At 37.6% G+C, this 20,552-nt stretch overlaps 2 protein-coding genes across 2 annotated transcripts; one reads left to right on the top strand and one right to left on the bottom strand.

Annotated features, from left to right (window-relative positions):
- Positions 1–5,022: 5,022 nt before the first annotated feature.
- On the bottom strand, positions 5,023–12,619 carry prdx6 (peroxiredoxin 6). Its single transcript, XM_026291404.1, has 5 exons — positions 12,458–12,619; positions 10,049–10,205; positions 7,435–7,581; positions 5,456–5,602; positions 5,023–5,338 (listed from the first exon to the last, which is right to left on the bottom strand). Exons 1-5 carry the CDS (start codon positions 12,547–12,549, stop codon positions 5,213–5,215), a joined length of 669 nt encoding a protein of 222 aa, XP_026147189.1. The 5' UTR covers positions 12,550–12,619; the 3' UTR covers positions 5,023–5,212.
- Positions 12,620–13,206: 587 nt separating this feature from the next.
- plpp6 (phospholipid phosphatase 6) lies at positions 13,207–20,310 on the top strand. The gene is made up of 2 exons (XM_026291403.1): positions 13,207–14,686; positions 17,848–20,310. Exons 1-2 carry the CDS (start codon positions 14,206–14,208, stop codon positions 18,213–18,215), a joined length of 849 nt encoding a protein of 282 aa, XP_026147188.1. The 5' UTR covers positions 13,207–14,205; the 3' UTR covers positions 18,216–20,310.
- Positions 20,311–20,552: the final 242 nt, after the last annotated feature.

Below are 20,552 nucleotides of genomic sequence, written 5' to 3'. Positions count from 1 at the left end.
AAAGCTAAAATCTGGTTTTACGGTGAAGTACTTGCATTTGGAAGTGAATGGGGGCAAAATGTAAAAATACTGTTTCAATAGTATAGCCACAAAACACCAACAATACACATTAACCATTTTTGTGTAAAATAAAAACAAACAAATACAGAAATAAGAAAAAAAAATACATTTAACAGAATGATTAATTGATTTTCATAAATTTTGCAATCAAATTTATTTTAAAACTTCCAAATAATTTACCTCATTCACTTTCATTCGGAGAACCTCATCTAGATTTTTGTTTTGTATTATTTTATTTTTCATCAACATGCTGTCAGCCAAGTTTAACTTGTATTGATCTTGGTCAAACACCATTAAATTCTTAGCACAGGTAACATTATAATACTATTTGCAAAGATTATATATCTATATTCAGATGTAACCTGAACTCTGTGGTCACATTAGACTTTAATTATCCGATATAACTTACAAACCACATCGCTTTTAAATCTGCGTGTTGAAATTAGCCACAAGGTAAATCTACGACATTTAGATGCTCAGATGTAGGTCAGATATGGGTTAAATGACTACTCATTACGTAAATCCACATGCCAGAGTTCACCAAATGTGAACCCTGGTGCGCTATGGAAGATAATACCTTTTCACATGAGCGTTTCTGGTCTCCCACGTTTATGTCCATAGGAATGGAAGCGAATGGAGCATGAAGTCTAGTGTGACCACAGCTTACAACGAACAGAAAGTCCATTGGTAGATCACTCCGTCCATCAATCATAGCTTATTATCCATGAAGATCAACTTTTAAAATGAAGCATGACATTGATTAAGTGAGTTTAAGTTATTATATAAATACACCCCCCATACAGATATAATAATTTATCACTATGGACAAACCCCCCCCCCCCCCCAAAAAAAAAATGGTATTAAAAGTATTAATGTTGAGCAGTGTACAGACCACCAAGCTTAATATATTTATGGAACAAATTTGGTTTCCCGTTTCTCCATGGTTTTCTTTGTTGTTGTTGTTTAACAAAACTCACTTTAAACATTTTAGAAGGTTACCACGTCCAAGGAAGAGATAACTTTTCTCATTTCTTTGTTTATTTCACATTATAGGCAACTGTCACAAGCATATAATCAAGCAATTGATATGAATTTTACATCTGCAGTAGTTTATCTCCAGGTTTCGGGCCCCTCAGCTGGAGGCCCCTGACATTGTGAGGCCGTATAATCCATGCTTGATGATCCTGACTTGATTCATGATCCATCCTTGAGTGGCATCACGCTAAAACAGAGTTCAAGTCACTAGATTGATTCGAAGATTAATATTGTGACTTATGTAGTGCAGAAAACCTTCAACACAAACTGCTACTGCCATCTAGTGGTTGCTTGTTCTCTCATAAAAGTATTTTTTGAAACTTACTGTTGGAAAAGGTCTCTGAAGGCCAAGAGTTGACGGGTGTAATGAGAAGGTAACAGACACTGACATTGGCTCGTCCGTCTTGTATCCAGGAAATGTGGCGTTCCGATCAAACATGCCATCTGCATTTTACCGTCCTTCACGGACAACGAGGGGAATCCCTGTCTGTTTTCATGACATTCTTGGGGAGGGAGGGAGAAAGATTGGAAATCTGTCCTCTACTCTGAAGTAAAAGAGCATCTGGCCCTCGCTGTCGAGTCGCATAGCTTCCATGACCTTCACCCTGCGATACGAGCTGCAGAAACCTCTGCTGAATAGTTGTGGTAACCCAAACCCCACGCTAGTCTCTGCGCTCTCATCTCTACAGCTCTCACCTGCTCTTCAGAGCCCAGGGCCAAAGCCAAGGAGAGCGTTTCCTGCTGGGAACCAAGGAATGAGGATTGTGTGTCAATGATTTACTCTGCTAAATGCCTGCGTGGGAACATTTTTCGCAGTTTAAATGGACAAACTGAATGCTTGTGATAACAAGGCTTCCTTTCATGCCTCATTGACACCCAGCATTGATGTTTGTAGTCACGGTTGGAGAATTCCTTGTAGCTTTTGGGCTTGTTCAACAAGGTTTGAAAGTTCAGCAACATACCAACATGACGGACATGTAATTTGTCATCTTCATACATGACTTGTAAAACTTGTCAAATAAAACTTTGACCCTTTGCTCTAGTTTGAGAGATTCGAGCAGAGATCTCATACCGCCACCTATTGGATATTACAGGTGGTGCAAGGGAATATCGGATAACTGTTTATGATACTATTTTCAGGGTCATTTTAGGTAACTGCTAATTTTAGATAAGACTAATAAAGTCACCCCATGTAACATTCATCCTACTGATTGCTGAACATGCCACACATCTTTACCTGCCATTCATTTTTAAAAATATCACTTCACTTGAATTTACAGAAAAACCCAGCCCTTATGAGAATCCGAAATGGATCAATTCAATCAATTTATTTTGGTTCAATTATTTATATCTGATGTATACATCTGTATTTAACCTTTAAAAAAAAATTATTAGACCATTCTACCGTTCAAGGACACTGGCATGGGATCGCTTTTTGCTCATCCTCTTTTCTACACCTTGCTTCACTTCGGTTTCAGTTTTAATGACCAACTCTTACTATGTGTTTCCATATCCATACTATTACTACCACTCACAAACCATGCACCACAAACTAAAGGCAGTGCAATAACAACCTGCGCACTTTGCCTATGTCTGCTAATAGACTACTTTATTTTTCTATTGTTCTCTGGAATTGTCAGTCTGCAGTAAATAAAGATTTCATTACATCTATTACTAGTCACTCACACTGATACACCAGCAGCACTTTCCAATATTTTCTGGTCTGCTTCTCTAATGATTGGAAGTTTATTCCTCTACCTTCTCTGGGCATTAACAGCTCGTTAGAATCACATTCAGTCACTATTACCCACCCTTTTAAAATGTAAATGAGGATTGTATTCCCCTAGTAATGCTTGGACACTTTAACCTCCAGTTAGATAAACCTCAGGCTGCAGACGTCCACACTCTTTTGATATCAAGGGTGTTTACTACTGCTACTCACTAATCAGGCAACCAACTGGACCTTATTTACACACGACACTGCTCCACTGATCATGTACTGGTTACTTTACTGCACACTTCGGATCACTTCCTCCTCACCCTTAACCTCAACATGGTTCCTGACACAACACATACCCCTACCCTACGCTCGCTTTCAACCTCCCGGCTATCAACTATGGTTTCATCTTCGCTTCCTCACCTTAAGCAGTTAGCATCTCTTGATGTTAACAGTGCTACTGATACTTTCTGCTCCACTCTTACATCTTGTTTAGACACTGTTTGCCCCTTGTCTTCCAGGCCAGGCCATACCACCCCAGCCGTGTTCAACCAAGTCTCTGCATTTCTCAGACAGAACAACCTCCTTGACAGCAACCAGTCTAGTTTCAGAAGTGGGCATTCATCCGAAACTGCCATGCTCCGAGTTGTTGAGGCCCTAAGACTGGCAAGAGCGGATTCCAAATCTTCAATACTTATCTTGCTGGATCGGTCTGCTGCTTTTGATGTTAACCACCAGATCCTCCCGTCAACCCTACTGGCATAACTATGAGCATCTTAGCTTGTCTAACAGACATTTCTTGCTGGATGAAGGGCTATCACCTTCAACTCAACCTTGCCAAGACAGAACTGCTTGTGGTTCAATCAGACCCAATGTTTCATCACGATTTCACCATCCAGTTAGGCACATCAACCATAACTCCTTAAAAAACAGCCAGAAACCTTGGGCTTATGATTGATGGTCAGCTGACTTTCTCAGACCACATTGCTAAAACATTCTGGTCTTGTAGATTTGCTTTATTCAACATCAAGAAGATCAAACCCTTTCTTTCAGAACACGCTACACAACTCCTTGTTCAAGCTCTTATTCTTTCCAGGCTGGACTATTGCAATGTTCTCTTGGCAGGTCCTCAAGCTTCTTTTATCAAACCTTTACAATTAATCCAGAACGTAGCAGCAAGATTAATTTTTAATGAACCAAAAATAATGCACTTCACTCATCAGTTTATCAATTTGCACTGGCTACAAATAGATGCTCGCATAAAATTAAAGCCATTAATGTTTGCCAACTAAACCACCACTAGCTCTGCACCCCTTCACCGAACTTCATTACTTCAGAAATATGTGCCCTCTAGAAGCTTGCGGTCTTCAAATGAAAGTTGCTTTATGGTGCCATCCTAAAAGGGCTAAAAAAGTCACTTTCAAAGACTTTGAAATGAAATGTTCCCTCCTGCTGGAATGACCTGCACAACTCAATCCAAGCAGCTGAGTCATCTTCAAGAATCAGCTAAAAACACATATCTTCCTTTTTTGACCCTCTAACTCTAGCACACTCTATTCTAACTCTTCATTTAAAAAAAAAAAAAAAAAAAAGCATGCCCCTTTAAGACTTCCACTATTTGTTTACTAACAGCTAGTTAAAAAAAAATCCCTAGTTTCTCTTATCTTCTTGTATTCTAGCTAGGTTGTTTTATATAAATTACTACAGTTAACAAATAAAAAAAGGCCTCCAACAATAGCTTGCTCTTCTTTTCTTATTCTATCTTTTTTTAATTATATAATTTAAAAAACCTTGCTACATGTACTGCATTAAGCTAACGGAGACTTGTTATAGCACTTGCATATCATTGCTCTTTAGTTGATTTTGATCGCTTCCATTGTCCTCCCTTTGGATAAAAGTGTCTGCTAAATTACTAAATGTAAATACTATATGCAAACTTGTTTCTGCGGCAAATGTGAACGTTCATCAGTCATTACTCTAGTCTCCAGTATCAAATTATCCTTAAAATAAAATAAAAATTAAGTCTTGAGTGATTGCTGCTGAAAATTCAGCTTGGTCACATAAAGGAGCTCACACAATCAATTTAGGTCAAACCAGATACATATTTAAATTGCATTTGCAATAAATCCATCATAAACCATGTCATAACTAAAATGAAAATTCATTATTCATATCCATCTCAACAGTCCAAATGAATACTCATCAACATCTTTTTAAATTATAAAAGGATCATAGTTTTATTGAGATTAAGGCACAGTACAGTACTTGAATTGTATGTTATAACCTTAAAATGCTAATTTCTATTGATTTCGCTCTGGATTGTAGCAGGTGATGGGTCATGTAGTCAAACTCTAGGCTACTGGTAAAGGCTTTTTCTACAGTATTGCCCCAATATATCAGTTACGGTTTAGTGTAGCGTATGTATTTTTTCCCAGAAGGCACCTCTTTGAGGGTAAAACCTGCTGGGAAAAGTTTGTTGGCTTCTTCATCTGACAAAGAAGGGATGACCATGACTTCTTGACCAGGCTTAAACAAAAAGAAAAAAAAAAAACAAATAAATTTTACTTTGACCACTCTGACCACATAAGAAAAATGAAATTAGGGACTCTTACATACAGTAAAGGAAGAAAGGCTGTATCTTACCTTCCAGTCCACAGGTGTGGCCACCTTCTTTGTTGCAGTCAGCTGTAGAGAGTCTATGACACGGAGAATCTCATCGAAATTGCGCCCTGTAGTGGCTGGATAGAGAATGGACAGCTTCAGCCTCTTATCAGGGCCAACGACAAACACCTGAAATATAATGAATATGGTAAGTGCAGATAGAAATAAAACACTTAGTTTCATAATTGGTGGCTTAATGAAAAAACACCATACTAATCCGATTCAGTGACCATATAACAGTATAAACAACAGCATCAAATATCTTGATGTACCGATATAGATCGGTCTTCTTTTGGCAGGTTTCTTAGAGTTTTCTGGTATTGACAACTTTTGTTGTTAAATTGCTAAAGTACATGCTGTAGCAAAAACCAGATCAATTCTGCGGGCACATGGAGCAATGGAAGCGTTACATGCAGCAGAACATCAACAGTTTCACAATCACCTGTCCTGTTCAGCCATTGGCCTCGACCAAGACATGTAAAGCAATGGTTCGCAAACTTTTTGACTCCAAATCCCACTTAGACGTCATTTATAAACCGACTTGTACCGTCAGGTTTGCTTCAGGGAAATTATTATTATTTTAATTGTATTTTTTTAAGAAGTTTCCCAATGGAAACCTCGACAAGACTCACACCGGTTTCACACATACTCCGTCTGCAGTGTGTATGCAGTCCGTGTGCGTTTCATGTGGTGCTGAAGCAGCACGGACTCATACTCATTGTGCTAACGCACAGGATGCTTTTTCAGTCCACCACTCGGTACGTAAACGATCGCTGCACTGCTGCAGATGCACCGCTCTTGGAACACACTGATGGACCGCAACCGTGTGAACGCTGGAATCCGTTAACATGGGTGCGTAGAAAAAATACGCAATGCATACGCACTGCAGACGGATTATGTGCAAAACAGGCGTAAGGTTGTTTGCACCTTGCGCAATGTGGAATTCATTTACACCTTTCTCAAGCAGTTTGTGATGCATTTTGGAAACAGGAGAGGAGCCTCTGGTCTAATACACCACCTGTCTTGAGAAACCCCTTCTCAAAGACTTACTTTCAGTCGTCATTTTATTTGGGTAGCACACATATTCTGAATGCCTTCAGCAGAATACAAATGAGCCATTTTAATCTAGATTAATTCCAAGATTACAGTGAGAGTAATCTAGAATTAAAAAAAAAAAAAAAAAAACCCTATGCCCACCACTAGTTAATATTTAAATATAAATTAATACTTATTGAGACCCCCTGATTATGAGCCAGTGTTATTTTGGTATCACGAAGATACTGTTACAGCTCTAGAATTTTATTATTTTTAATTCTTTTATTTTCCATTTTTACTTTAAACATTTTTAAAGCCATTTTGTTGTGAAAATGTTTCATTATTATTTGTTTTAAAAATGTCTGCATTGTTCTTTTTTTTAGTTTTTTTTTTTTTTTTTAGTTATTTTAGTACACAACCTCATGGAAATAAGAAATGCTGCCTTGGCAACTAGAAAAATAAAATTCAGTTCACCGTTTTCTCAGTAACTCATTTTTGAACAGTAGTGCATATGAGATTTTGGTTAAGAAATTAATATAATAAAGCTAAAAAAATATTTCAGCAATTTTGATAAATCCCCTTTTAAAAAAATAAAAAATAAATACATTATAAAATGTAACATTTATTGAAATTCTTTACAAATAAATCAAGCAGATTATGTGTCAGCACTTGATTATTTATTTTTGCATTTATATTGGTTTTAAAATATCAAGTTCATTTTTTTTATATAGTTATTTTAGTATACAATTATACAAATTACAAGTGCTGCTTTGGCAACTAGCTGAAATAAAATTAGTTACATATTAGATTGTAATTTCATTTGAAGTAACAAAACAAAAAACAAAAAAACAAACTTGGTTTAAGTTTTTGTTAACGTCAAAAACCCTGTTGAGAACAATTAAAGCATGGTTGCGGTGGAAACTCACACAGCGGGCAGTGAGGGGCATCCCATCTTTATCCCTCTCATCAGGGTCCAGCATCCCCAGTAAGACCGATAACTCCCTCTTGTCATCTGCGATGATGGGGAAAGGCATGGCACAGCAGGCTTTGTCTTGGTTAAAAGACATGATGTCCTAGAGAGAACAAGAGATACAGAAATATCAAGTCATATTCACCGTTTTTTCAGATTTCAGTCAGTCATCCTTACGTGTGAAGCCTTGTTGGATGAAACGGCAAATAAATTTTTTTTTGAAAAAAAAAAAAAAAAAAAAAAAAAAAATCATCATTTAAAATATGTTTTACAATTAATAGCATTACAGCATATATACACATCTGGATATTCGTATACGAGTAAAGGGTGTTGTGGTTCTCCAGTGACTAACATCGCACAAAACCCATTCTCTTGTGGGAACCGGGTGTATGCAACATTCACATGAATTAGAAAACAAGTTCAGCCAAATGCACATGAGGGTGTGAAAGTACTGCATGCCTTTAGATCCAGTACAAGAGTTAGTGTTAAAACAGTCAACCGTAAAATAATGTGCCTCAATGCTTTACAAACTAGTTCTTAATGCATGAGTTATGATGAAACATTTGGCCAAGTTCAGACCCTTGGAAAGCCAGATGTCTTGTAACGTAATCAGCCCTTTTGTTAAACTGTCCAGTGAGAATTTCAGGGATGGCATTGGGATTACAAATTAAATGTAATTTAGGGATTTAGTTTAATTTCAAAATCTATTCCTTTGCTGCAAAGCTGAATTTTCAGCATCATTACTCCAGTCTTCAGTGTCACGTGACCCTTCAGAAATCATTCAAATATGCGGATTTGCTGCTTAAGACATTTTAAACACTGAAATCTGTTGAGCGGCTTGATAGTTTGGGAAAAGAGTGATGTATTTTATTCCGGATTCTTTGAAGAATAGAAGGTTCAAAAGAACAGCTTACATTTGAAATCGAAATCATTTGAAATATTCTTAATACATTTACTATTACTGTTGATCAATGTCATGCATCCTTAAAGGGATAGTTCACTTTCAAATTAAATTTTGGTATGTTTTAGTCTTTGTTTCCGCAGTAGTTTCCATTTTGATGTTTTTAGGTCAAACCGTTCTTGACTGTGACTCAAATAATGGAGGTCTATGGTCACAACCTCAAAGAGCATGCACAGAGGAGTCCAAATTAAACAATTCCCCATCGTTAGTACACATTGATGATCCAAGACATGAAACGAGCAGTTTGTGTAAGAAAACGAACAGTATTTAAATCGTTTTACCTCTTGTACACAACAACGTCTAACTGATATGAGTGTGCCCTGATGTGACTTTCGTGCGTGCTCTGGCTTAGTCTGCGCAACCACGGATCTCTTGCATGCACGTCACTCATGGTTTACCACACCAATCTGCACTGTCTGAAATATAATGCAGTAATTGTAATTAATTTTTTTATAATGCACCCTATAATCATTCCGATTATAATAAAAAGACAACACATTCACTCTATTGACAGCGTCCCATTGAGTCCCTCTGGCATTGGACAGCGCCTCCAGTTTATACTTGGCAAACTAAACATGCAAAACGCTGCATCTCAACAGCGGCGAAAACTCAGGATCTTCAGTCAGGCAGGTAGGTGTGTGATGCGATACTGTCAATGTCCTCGTCCTCGTCTTGTAGTTGTTCCATTCGTGACAACATATGCTCCCCACTCCTGTTGGCATCTAACAACACTTGCTACTAAAACACCACCAATTTTGAAGAGATATCGCAGCTGCTGCAGCTGATGTGTATTCTGGTTTCAAATAAATATGGTTGTTAAAAAAAAAATTCAACGTTGTCTGTTGATATATTGAAATAGTCTTCCATTGCAATTTCCTGTACGTCTAAATAGGTTTAAATCTTCACAGTGAAAGGTAACACTTCCGAAATCTGTGTAAACCAAAGACCGTAAGTGTAAACAATGAGTGACGTTCACACGAGAGATCACTTCCGGCGCTTTCTGAGCTTGCGCAGACTAAGCCAGAGCGCGTGCGCACGTCACATCAGGAAGCACTCACGCACTCAGATCAGTTGGACGTGGTTGTGTACAAGAGCTAAAAAACAATTTAAATAACCACTCGTTTCGTGTCTTAGGTCATCAATGGGTACTTACGATGGGGAATTGTTTAATTTGGACTCCTCTGTGCATGCTCTTTGAAGTGGTGACCATAGACCTCCATTAAAGTCACAGACAAATAAATAATAAACCTAACAATTTTTTTTTTTTTAAAAACCCTTGAGGTAAGCTAAAACATACCAAACATTTGAAAGTGAACCATCCCTTTAATGAATGCAACCATTAATTTCAATGTTACATTTCTTTTTTTTTTCCCAAACCTCAAACTTTCCAATAGTAGTGCATATGGGATTGAGGTTAGGACAAAAAAAAAAAAAAAAAAAGATTAATGAAGCAATAAAAATGTTAAGTCACTACAATGTAAACTAAAATTAAGATTAAAATAATTTTAAGATTATTTTAATAATATTAAAATACTAGGGGTAAAAAATAAAAAAAATATATAGTTCAAGATTTACTTTGTAGGATGCATGCATGTAATAATCTGCAGACCTCACTCCATTTGCGGTGGTCCTCCACGCTGTCAATGGACAGTGCGATCATCTTCACGTCACGTTTCTTAAACTCCTCGTGAAGTTTTGCAGCACGGGCTAGCTCAGTTGTACACACTGGAGTGAAGTCACGTGGGTGTGAGAACAAGATTCCCCATCTGAAGAAAGAAAAAAGATAAATAAATAAATATCCATCAGATCATAATTCTGCTGTTTTGTATCCCACCTCACAGGCCGTTGGATTGTGACTGTCTTTATAGGCAATTCAATTCTTCCAACCTTTTAGGCAAAAAAGAACAGCACAGCCCTTTTTCTTTTTAGTAATACACTGCATCACCAGTTAAAAAGCAGATTCTTGGCAGCACTAAATTGGCAATTTAATGAAAAGTGCAATAGATAATGGAAGATTCAGATTAAATGGTTATCGATTACAAATTCATGCTCGTTTTGGAACTAGATAAAAAGTAACAAGTGGCAGAATACAAAACAGTTGTGCCAGGAAACCATCTGACTGTAGAGACAGTTAGTCATAGTGTGTAACCATGTCACATGTTTTTCAAGTTATAAAAGAATCATTCACTCCCTGGAGACGTGAATTTGAGCATGTCTCTTTTACTATCTGGGAAGTTCTGGGACCCTTCCATTAGCTAGACAAAAGATAACATTAGACTTTCAGTATTGTTTAGTAGAAATGCACAGAGCAGCACTTCTTATTCAAAGGCCAACGGCTGTTTTGACTGCTGTTAAAGCCACAAGGCCAAACTCTTTGGATATCACGTCACATGATCGCCACAATGAAAGGAAACTCTAACAATTGCAAACTCTTCACAACATTCGAAGTTCAAAAGGTGACATTTAAAATGGTCAAAAACAAGAAGGTTTCGGGAAACCGGTTTTTACGCAGTTGGGAAACACAGAATGAAGGTTTGCCAAACCCCCTCTTATTCATCACGACATCTGCTACACGCTTTCAATTTCAGCATCTTCGGCTGAATGAACAACCTCCTAAACACATGGTGGAGGACACTTGGTTTGAAATGAGGACCAGACTCCGGTGCTCTTCTGTTAAATAATACATTAAGGGACAAATGAGGACAGTTACACAATCTGAGTATTAAGAAAGCAACTTGTTCAGGTCAGTTCATTGACCTCAGTCTGCTTAGCAAAACTTTTCCACTCTATGAAAATAAGCAGCTCATGCTGCTTTCCTGTTTTTTTTTTTTTTTTCCTCGATTTAAAACAGATTATACCATGTATATACACTGCTGGACACATGTACAGTACATGGGTTGTAGATGCCCATTATATTCCATACATACATACATACATACAGACTATACACATTACAAAGCAAAGTATAAAATATATGATCATCACCCATAAATATTTAAATGTGGATATATAGCACATCCTAAATTACCAGCATCCATATAGTACCCTTATGCAAAGCAATAAATTCTATATAGCTAAATCGTTGGTGTGACGGTTTACATGGCCGCAAAATGTTAGCTATATTATTACAGATTTAATCTGCGGTTTTATTGCAACAAAGTATGAACAACAAATCATTAACATAATGAGTTTCTGTAAAGTGGCTTTGAACCTATGTGTATTGTGCAACAGTAATAATACTGACTTGAATTATAAAAAAAATAAAATAAGACATTACATTTAAAGTAAAAATGAAATGAAACTGAATTTGTTGGCACAGTATGGGTGGACTTCCAAACACTTTGCCAAAATCTCAACAAAAGCCACCTTGTTAATCTTGCAGCCAATGACCAGGCACATTTTACACCCCCATCCCAAACACTTTGTAAACACATCAAAGCTGGTTTAAACCGAACACTGACATCACTGAGAAATTTGCTGTTTGTCAATTGGTTTAAGGTTCTTGCTTGACCTCATATCTGGAACTCTTTTTAAAATAGTTGCATTAACATAATGCACTAGTTAGAATTCTACAACAGTTTGTTTGTGCAAATAAGTGCATTCCTCTGCAGCAATGTCATCCCATGCAATAAAGCCAGGGTTTACACTATCATAGACTCCTAAAGATTCCTGACTGCAGATTCTTTATTGCTTAAACTTGACCTTAAGGGTCTTTCAGAGTCCCTTTAAGCTAACTCTACTGCAAGAAGTCATATTTATAAGTTATTTATACTATTACTACTAAGATTGACGAGTGCATTCGGTTTAACCCTCGACATCTATGTCGGATGTAAAGCGGATGTAAGCCGCCATATGCCACATCATAACCAGTTGTATTAATAAAGTATCGGGTCATGTTCATTTAGCACATCAGCCACCTAATCATGCGTAAATGTGTCAAACCGCAATAAAAGCAGATAGATCGTGTTCGATTAGGCCTGCTCGCTCAGAAGCAAAATTAATATATTTAGCGACTTACGAATTTCCCAAGAATTCATGAAATTTGATCTTGCCGATTGTAGTCTCTGCTTCAAAGTTAGGTAACACGTCTCCCAACAGAATCCCAGGCATGGCTGTTTTTCTTTGTACTGACTGTGTTATAGTCGGCACGTGTGACCATGGGATGTGGTTTATATATATATATCAGGAAGACAGAAGTGGGCGGGGCGACGCTTCTGATTGGATGAAACCCTGTCATTCTCAAGAGTTCAAAGATTAAACGAGGAACTTGCAATAGAAGCCTATCCATCATATAGACATGTTAGGTTACCATATATCTCGGAACTTGAGAAAACTCTGCGTTTTTTAAAATACATGTTTTACTATTATTGTTTCGACATCATTAATAAAATATTGTATTGAGCAGATAAGACGCAACTGCATTTTTCTTCACGACTTTTTAGTCAAAAGAATGTAGCAAAATACAATTATGTGTTTTCTGCTTTATTAAATATTCATTGCAATATGGCAGAAACCACTACTGATGTAGTAGTAAAACCTTAGCAATGACAAATCTCGCCTTCTGCATCAGTTTATTTATTAAGGGGGATACATATAACATATATACATCATGGACAGTAAAAAAAATTACAGTTTACAAATGAATTTTTTTTATATGAGGGATGTTTTTATACATTTCTTGTTCCTGGTAGTTGAAATCAATGAGTCCTTTGCAAAAAAAAAAAAAAAAAAAAAAAAAAAAAAAAATTGAAAGGAGGGAGTAATGGACATTATTCTTGCTTTATGAGTGCTTTTTGGTAACAGCTGACATCACGAGTAAGACATTTCCTAATATGTGAGTTATTACACTTAATATCCATAATATTAATACCTCCAATAACAAGATTTGGAATTTGTTGGACAGCTGAATTATACATGAGATTTACTTTCACAAGGCAAAGCAATTTAGGGGAAATGCTTTTCACAACCAAATTATAATTTCTACAGGAAGATTCAATCCCTGAAAAAGAAACAAATCTCACCATCAATATTTAATAAGTCTGAAATAAATATAATTCCCTTATCAAACCATTCTTTTTTAAATATACTCTTGTTTTCAGCCAATACAAATTGGTTATTCCAAAGGATGCACGTATGTGGAGAAAAATGATGCTTAAAGGCTATTTTCCATGCTTCTAATGATTACTTATGAAAGTTAGATAATTTTATGGGAAGTTTACTGTATTTGAAATCACACGATAGTAGAAAGCGTAATCCACCACAATTTTCAAAAACAAATTGGGGATATACAACTATATAGATTTACTCTGGGCCAAACAATGTTTAATCCAATTGATTTAAAAAAATATATATTAAGAGTGCTAAAATCAAGGACATTAAACCCACCCTCTGAAAAAGTTCTAACAATAGTTTTTCTTTTTCACATATTCATTTCTATTCTTCCAGATAAACTTAAATAAAGCCCTATCAATATCAGAACATATTTTAGGATTTACATACAACGACAGAGCAGGATTTACCAGCCTCGAAATTCCCTCTATTTTGTAGAGTCACATGCATGGCTAAAGAATACAATTTTTCCCCCAGTGTGCATTGCGCAGAGAGCTGCTTTTTAAAGATGGCGCTGCACGGTAGTCCAGTATGACCAGTTCTCTGTTGTCGTCTGTAAAACTATGACCTGAAAAAGATAGATCCAAAAGCTATATTATAACACAGAAGACATTCCAATATTGTCGGACTAGCCCGTTTTAGCGTTAGTGGAGTGAAATGCCTTCTCCTAAAGCGCGGAGCGGCGCGGCGCGCAGCGGCAGTGTTCCGTGCGCCGGTGGAAACGGACGCTACGAGTTTATCTCTCTGAGCCGGACTCCCCCGCCGCACCTGCTGCAGAGGCAGGGCTCCGATCCCACTGCGGCCCGGCTCCGAGCCTCCGAGAGCCCCAGCCGGCGACGCGGCTCGGGGTCGTCCAACTCCTCCACCGGCGGGCAGCAGTTACCGGAGGAAGACTGTATGAAACTGAACCCGTCCATCATTGGGATCGCGCTCAGGTCTCTGCTGGCCATCGACCTGTGGCTGTCGAAGCGCCTCGGGGTGTGCGCGTGTGAGGACGCGTCCTGGGGCAGCGTGCGGCCGCTCATGAAGCTCGTCGAGATCTCCGGACACGGGATCCCGTGGCTGGCCGGTGCCGCATACTCCCTGTACAAAAGCGACAGCGCCGCCGGTCAGGAGGTCATGCTGAACCTGCTCATGGGTAATGCGCTTTAACTGCTGCTTACTAATGAAGCGCTCGACATCCAAATCAGTTTATAATAGAACAGAGGTGGTCGATCTGTTAGATGTCACGGACGCCCGAAATACGATCATCTTCATGAGAGGCATCATGCTAAAACGTGAAAGGCTATATTATTAAAATGAAAATTTCATATAATAAATTTTTGTAAAATATTATTTATAACCTATTTCGTTTTGATTGCGTTACATAGTAAAATAGTAGAAAATGGCACCTTTTAGATGTATTAAAGTAGTCAATAAAAAGGCATTTATTTACTATTATCAATTATTTATGCTAATCAATAGTTTTTATTTAATTGGTCTTTTAAGTCTTAAGTTTATCTTAATCAGTTGAATTATTTTATTTAAATGTATTATTTTAGTCATTTTGTTTGGCTTTTTATATATTCATATTTTAATAAATGTTTTATTTTAATAAGAAAAATATTTATTCACACAAATCTTTATTATATTTTTCCTTTTTTTCTGGTAACATTGATTTTTACACAGACCCCGTTGCACTCTCTTGCGGCCCCTTGTAAGTGGACCTGGACCATTTCTTTAAAGCTCTGTCACTGCTGTCCATAAATCTCCATCAGCAGTTTTGTTTAGTCAACTTATATCAAACTTATAGGCTAGCTTCATATTTAGTTTTCTTATGTATTTTCTCCACTCTTTCTGGCTCTAGTTCGGGCTCATTCTCTTCAATGATGCAAGACGCATATAGCCACCTTCATCTCCTCACACTTTCCATATGACTTTTTCTTTTAGACCTCTCTTTAATCAGATGTTTTCAGTGCCTGGTGTTCCTGCAGGTGAATCATGTTTCCATTCAGCTGAGCTTTCCATTATCGATGTGGCTTATTGGCAATCCGTTTAAAATGCAACTGGCTTCTAGTTTGTTGCTGAAGAGAGATCCAGAAATATTCCCACTGACTGAAATGTCTCTTTAAAGCCACCCTTTCTGAAAAGCCCAGTCTGCTCTGGTTGGTCAGCTGGTATTTTGATTGGTCCGTCACTCAGAATGTGTGTTGAAAATGTTATGTTCCTTACCATTATCGGGTTTCAGTTCCCACGGCTTCATGAGCAGCTGTAAACAGGATTATATATGCTAATTATGGCATTATTATTGGAGGTTCATACAATGCTTTTTGGACTTGCAGCATCTCCTTAATTTAGCAAAATCGCTAACCCAACTATTCTTTGAGGACAGACCAAAGGAGCTATTGAGTGGACTTTATGCACATGTATGTGACATTTCTACAAACACATTTTCAAACACGTTTTATTATGGCATCATATAAAGGCCAGTTCACATTGCATGACAGATAGAGACAATTGGCAACAAACATGTTCATCAGGTTTTTTCAGATCAGTGCATTGTTTCATTCAACGCCTGTAGCCGTTGATCTTCATTTGTTTTTTTTTTTGGTTGCAATCTATTGACTCTTGGATAGGTCTGTGTCTTTCAATGCAGTGTAAACTGGCCTTAAACGTATCGTTCACCCAGAAATTAAAATTACGCTATGATTTACTCACCCTCAGGCCATCATAGATATGACTTTCTTCTTTCAGATGAATGTAAAGTTGTAATTAAAAAATTTCCTAGCTCTTCAAGCTTTATAATGGCACTGAATAGGAGCCGAGATTTTGAAACAAAAGAAAGTGCATACATCCATCATAAAAAGTGTTAATAAAGGCCTTCTGAAGTGAATCGATGCATTTGTGTAAGAGAGATATCCATATTTAAAACTTTCTAAACCGTAATCTCTAGCTTCTGCCAACAGTTGTACGCACATTCACGAGAGAGTGGCATAAAAGCTAGTATTGCGAGAACCAAGTTTTGTTTTGTTGTTGTCTTCTCTTGGTTTTATTTCAAAATCATCCAACATTATCTTTACAAACACTCGTTTTGTACTTTGAATTCATGGCCAGTGTTTTGTTTTGTTTTGCTCTGCATTCGTCACTTCTTACCTACGTCCGATGCAAGCAGCCACTTCCCACTCTCTCTCGTAAAGCCAACACAGAAGTAGTCTCGCGTAGCCAGACCTTCAGACTGATGGCTGAAGGTCTGGAATTCATGGCAGCTCATATTGGTCAAGGCCCGCCGAAGAGGCCAATTGACCGACATTCGTTTTGCTGTAAACATTTCGTTGTAAACACTACGGCTTCTTTTCTTTCATGAGGGGGTTTGGTGCCACAGTATCTTCGTTTCCATGCAGAAACACACATTTCCCGGAAATCCTGTAGAATTCAACCAATCCAATGACGACTTCGACACTCCTGAAGTGTTTCCACTTTTGTGTCCCATCTGCATCAGATGTTTAGCCAACAGTCTGCGGGCATGACGTCTGAGGTTGAGACTAACACGGAAGTGACTTAAACTGTAATTCATCGACTGGCCGCTAGAGACTGGCTGCAAAAGGGAGTCAATCCCATGTTAAAATGCCCTTCTTTACACCAAAAAAAAAAACATGTTTACAGCCTGGTTCAAAAAAATAGTTTGGTCTATATAGCTAATTTTGCTCTTCATGATAACTGTTACGGTGGTGAATTTTTTTCTAACTCATCCATTTAAATTATATTAAGTCTTAAAGTTCTGCATAATTAAGTGCGTGGCCACTTGAGGGACAGGTGGATTGTCGCTGCTGTCACTGCCGTCAAGTTGGAAACTTACAGATGACGTCACAGACACTACATACATGTGTTTTAACAGTCTATGGTCCTACGTCGTCCACTGGAGATCCACTCTCTTGTGAACGTGTACCACAGTTAGCGAAAGCTAGACATTAAAGTTTACAAAGTTATAAATATGGATAGTTTTCTTACACAAACACATCAATTCACTTCAGAAAGCTTTGATTAAGTCCCCAGAGTCATGTGGAGCACTTTTTATAATAGATTAATGCACTTTATTTTGCTTCAAAATCTTGACTACCATTTACTGCCATTTACAAAGCTTGGATGAGCCAGGACATTTTTTAAAAATATAAATTCAATTATGTTTGTCTGAAAGAAGAAAGTCATGTACACTGGCTGGAGGGTGACTAGATCATGGGGTAATTAAAAATTTGGTTTTGGTTTTATATTTAGGTTGGGTACAAGTTGGCCTGACTCACGTTTTCATAATTTATTTTTCAGCCTTGGTTCTGGACCTGGTCCTGGTCGGCGCGATGAAAGCTATAGTACGGCGGCGACGTCCTGCCCATAACCGTATGGACATGTTTGCCACGTTCTCTGTGGACGGCTATTCCTTCCCATCAGGCCATGCCACACGTGCTGCAATGTGTGCCCGCTTTCTATTGGCCCATCTGGTGCTGGCGGCCCCACTCCGCTTTCTTGTCCTGCTCTGGGCCACATTTGTTGGTTTTTCTAGAGTCCTACTCGGACGGCATCACGTGACGGACGTCGCGTTTGGTTTCCTCATGGGCTATTGGCAATATAATTTGGTTGAGATGCTCTGGTTGTCTCCAGTCGTGTTGCAAAGCGCGATTGGACAGCTTCAGTGAGAAGCTAAGACTGAGGTCCCCATTATTTGAGGATCTTGACACATTCGTTTGCTGCCAGTATGCCGGTAATAATTCCATAATGTCTGTCAAGTTGCTTTATTTGAGCTTATCTCGTTTTCTTGAATGTAAAGTCACCTATCATCTGCCAGTAATATCCAAGGTTTTAGGTTCACATTAGATCATACTGAACAGATGAATGAGTTTAAGTTGGAGAAGTGTAAACAGGTTTCAGAAGCTGTTTCTCTCCTTCTTCTGTCAGTACTGTCAGTCTTAATGAATCAGCTGCCATCCTGTTTGGCTCTTTTGAGGGTTGGTCCTTATCAAAGCAGGATGGGTGGGGCGACCTCTGGCTTCTATATCATTACACTGATATCAATCCTCTGAAAAAGTCTTTTGTGTGTGTTTTAAAGCTCTGTTCTGTGTTTGTGTCTCAAAAGAGTGAAATTGTTTATTTTGCTGTGCTTTTATTGTGACCGTGTTAACCACTGTTAAATTCTATTGCACTTTCTGAGTCAATCTTATTATTCTATAGATGTTTGCTGTATTTTGCTATGGTCTAATTCAAATTTGCTGGTTTTTAATTGGGTTAAAGCCACAGCTGTAGAGCCATAAATCACGTGATATGCTGCAAATTGTTGCCATATATCACAGGAGGACCTGTCATAATGACCATTTGGTTGCAATAAGCAGGTTTAAATTGCACCAACAATTTTATGTTTGTGAAAGAAGAAATTTTCAAATGTAATTACTTAAGTGATTAAGACAGTGGGGGGGGGGGGGGGGTGACTTTCCCATTTGCGTTTTTGCATTGACTTTTTACAAATGTTAAGACTTAGTTGTTGACAATTGAAAATAACTGTCACTCTACTACTACTTCATGTATGTTTATATGGCCAAAAATATATGTACGCTCTTATAACCAGGTTTGGCTGTTCCTTTAATTCCACTGAGCACAGTCTTAATGCTACACATGCACTGACGTTATAAAGAACTGGCTTCCAACATTGCAGCAACAGTTTGTCCTCGCAGAAATGTCTGGAATAGCCAAACCCATTATTTCTAAGTGTCTACATATTTTTAGATATAGTACATCTTATTGTCACATTCCACTGGTTGTGCAGAAGAACTGAATAGGAAAAATAACGATTATATATAGACAATATAGAGTTTGATAACTCTGTATTGTACAGTGTCTTTCTATATTGCATTATACTGTATATGTGATAACAATAGTGTATTTTTTTCCATTTCATTTTCATTCCACTTTTTTTTTCAAGCAGGTGTTAATTCTGTCATTTCCATTTGTTTCGGTTGTTTTGTTTGTTTTAATCAGCATGTGAATGTCTGCATGTATTTTTAATGAGAATTTCTCACATTCTGTTTAACCCTTTCAGGCTGGTTGAACAGTTGAAAGAGACTTTTGAAACACTGTCAGGCTGACTGTCGGCTTTATCCAGTCATAAGTCTTCCTCTTTTAAAGTACTGTGGCATCAAAGATATTTTGACTAATCCACCCCAAAAACAAAAGATTTTTCTTCTTTCTTTGATATGAAATATTTCTTCTCTGACAGCACACACACTCAGAATGATTCACAGTAATACATTTCTGGTGAAGGTTGTGGGCATTTTGACTGTTTTAAGAGAGCCATATGCATATTTTTCCTTCGCAATAACGGTGTTATTTCTTCAAAGTGAATTCTTTGATCCTCTGTGCAATATCACAGTTGACATATGGCAACCAATAATGTTATTTTTAAATTGCAATAACTTTGTGCTGTTTTAGTGATGGTTGTTTGCTAGGTACCATGCTTGTTCTTTTTTTTCTTTAGGAAGATATTTTTATTTAATTCACGGGTTTTGGGTGTACAGTCATTTTAAATGGCTTCACCAGCTATTTCACAATCTGACATCTGATCATTGTGTAGTCTTGCAGTGACAAGTGGCAATTTACATTCACCAAAGTCAAATTAACAAGGGATATTCATAAGCTTATTGTGGTGCCTGCTATGACTGTTGATTATACGTGTGATGTAAAATATACTCTACATCCATCATAATGTGATTGTATTTTCTAAATAAATATGAAGACATCTAAGCTTTGTGTCTTTGAATCATTTTTTCTTTGAACATCTTATCTCATGAGTAAATCTTTGTCACTGTAAAGCAGGAAACTCCAGCGTGATATGTGTTTTACAGTAAGCTCTGACTCAGAAGATAAGAAGCTCGGCAATATCTTGCACCACTTGCAGCATGTGATGTTTTATTGCTGTAAGTGTTTCCATACGGAGGTGTGGGAAAGGTTAATAAAGAAACCCGTGTTTGAACAAATAACCAAAC

This window comes from Carassius auratus, chromosome 20, assembly GCF_003368295.1.
Source record: "Carassius auratus strain Wakin chromosome 20, ASM336829v1, whole genome shotgun sequence".
Lineage (NCBI taxonomy): Eukaryota > Metazoa > Chordata > Actinopteri > Cypriniformes > Cyprinidae > Carassius > Carassius auratus.
This window is presented reverse-complemented; position numbering and strand designations above follow the sequence as displayed.

What these genes read in the sequence shown, in the direction of transcription:
- plpp6 (XM_026291403.1), top strand. Translation starts at nt 14,206, where the DNA reads ATGCCTTCTCCTAAAGCGCGGAGCGGCGCGGCGCGCAGCGGCAGTGTT. An exon ending in CATGCTGAACCTGCTCATGG is followed by an intron (nt 14,687 to 17,847) that starts GTAATGCGCTTT and finishes TTTATTTTTCAG; the next exon opens with CCTTGGTTCTGGACCTGGTC.
- prdx6 (XM_026291404.1), bottom strand. Translation starts at nt 12,549, where the DNA reads ATGCCTGGGATTCTGTTGGGAGACGTGTTACCTAACTTTGAAGCAGAG. An exon ending in CATGAATTCTTGGGAAATTC is followed by an intron (nt 10,206 to 12,457) that starts GTAAGTCGCTAA and finishes TTCTTTCTTCAG; the next exon opens with ATGGGGAATCTTGTTCTCAC. An exon ending in CCACACCTGTGGACTGGAAG is followed by an intron (nt 5,339 to 5,455) that starts GTAAGATACAGC and finishes TTTTTGTTTAAG; the next exon opens with CCTGGTCAAGAAGTCATGGT.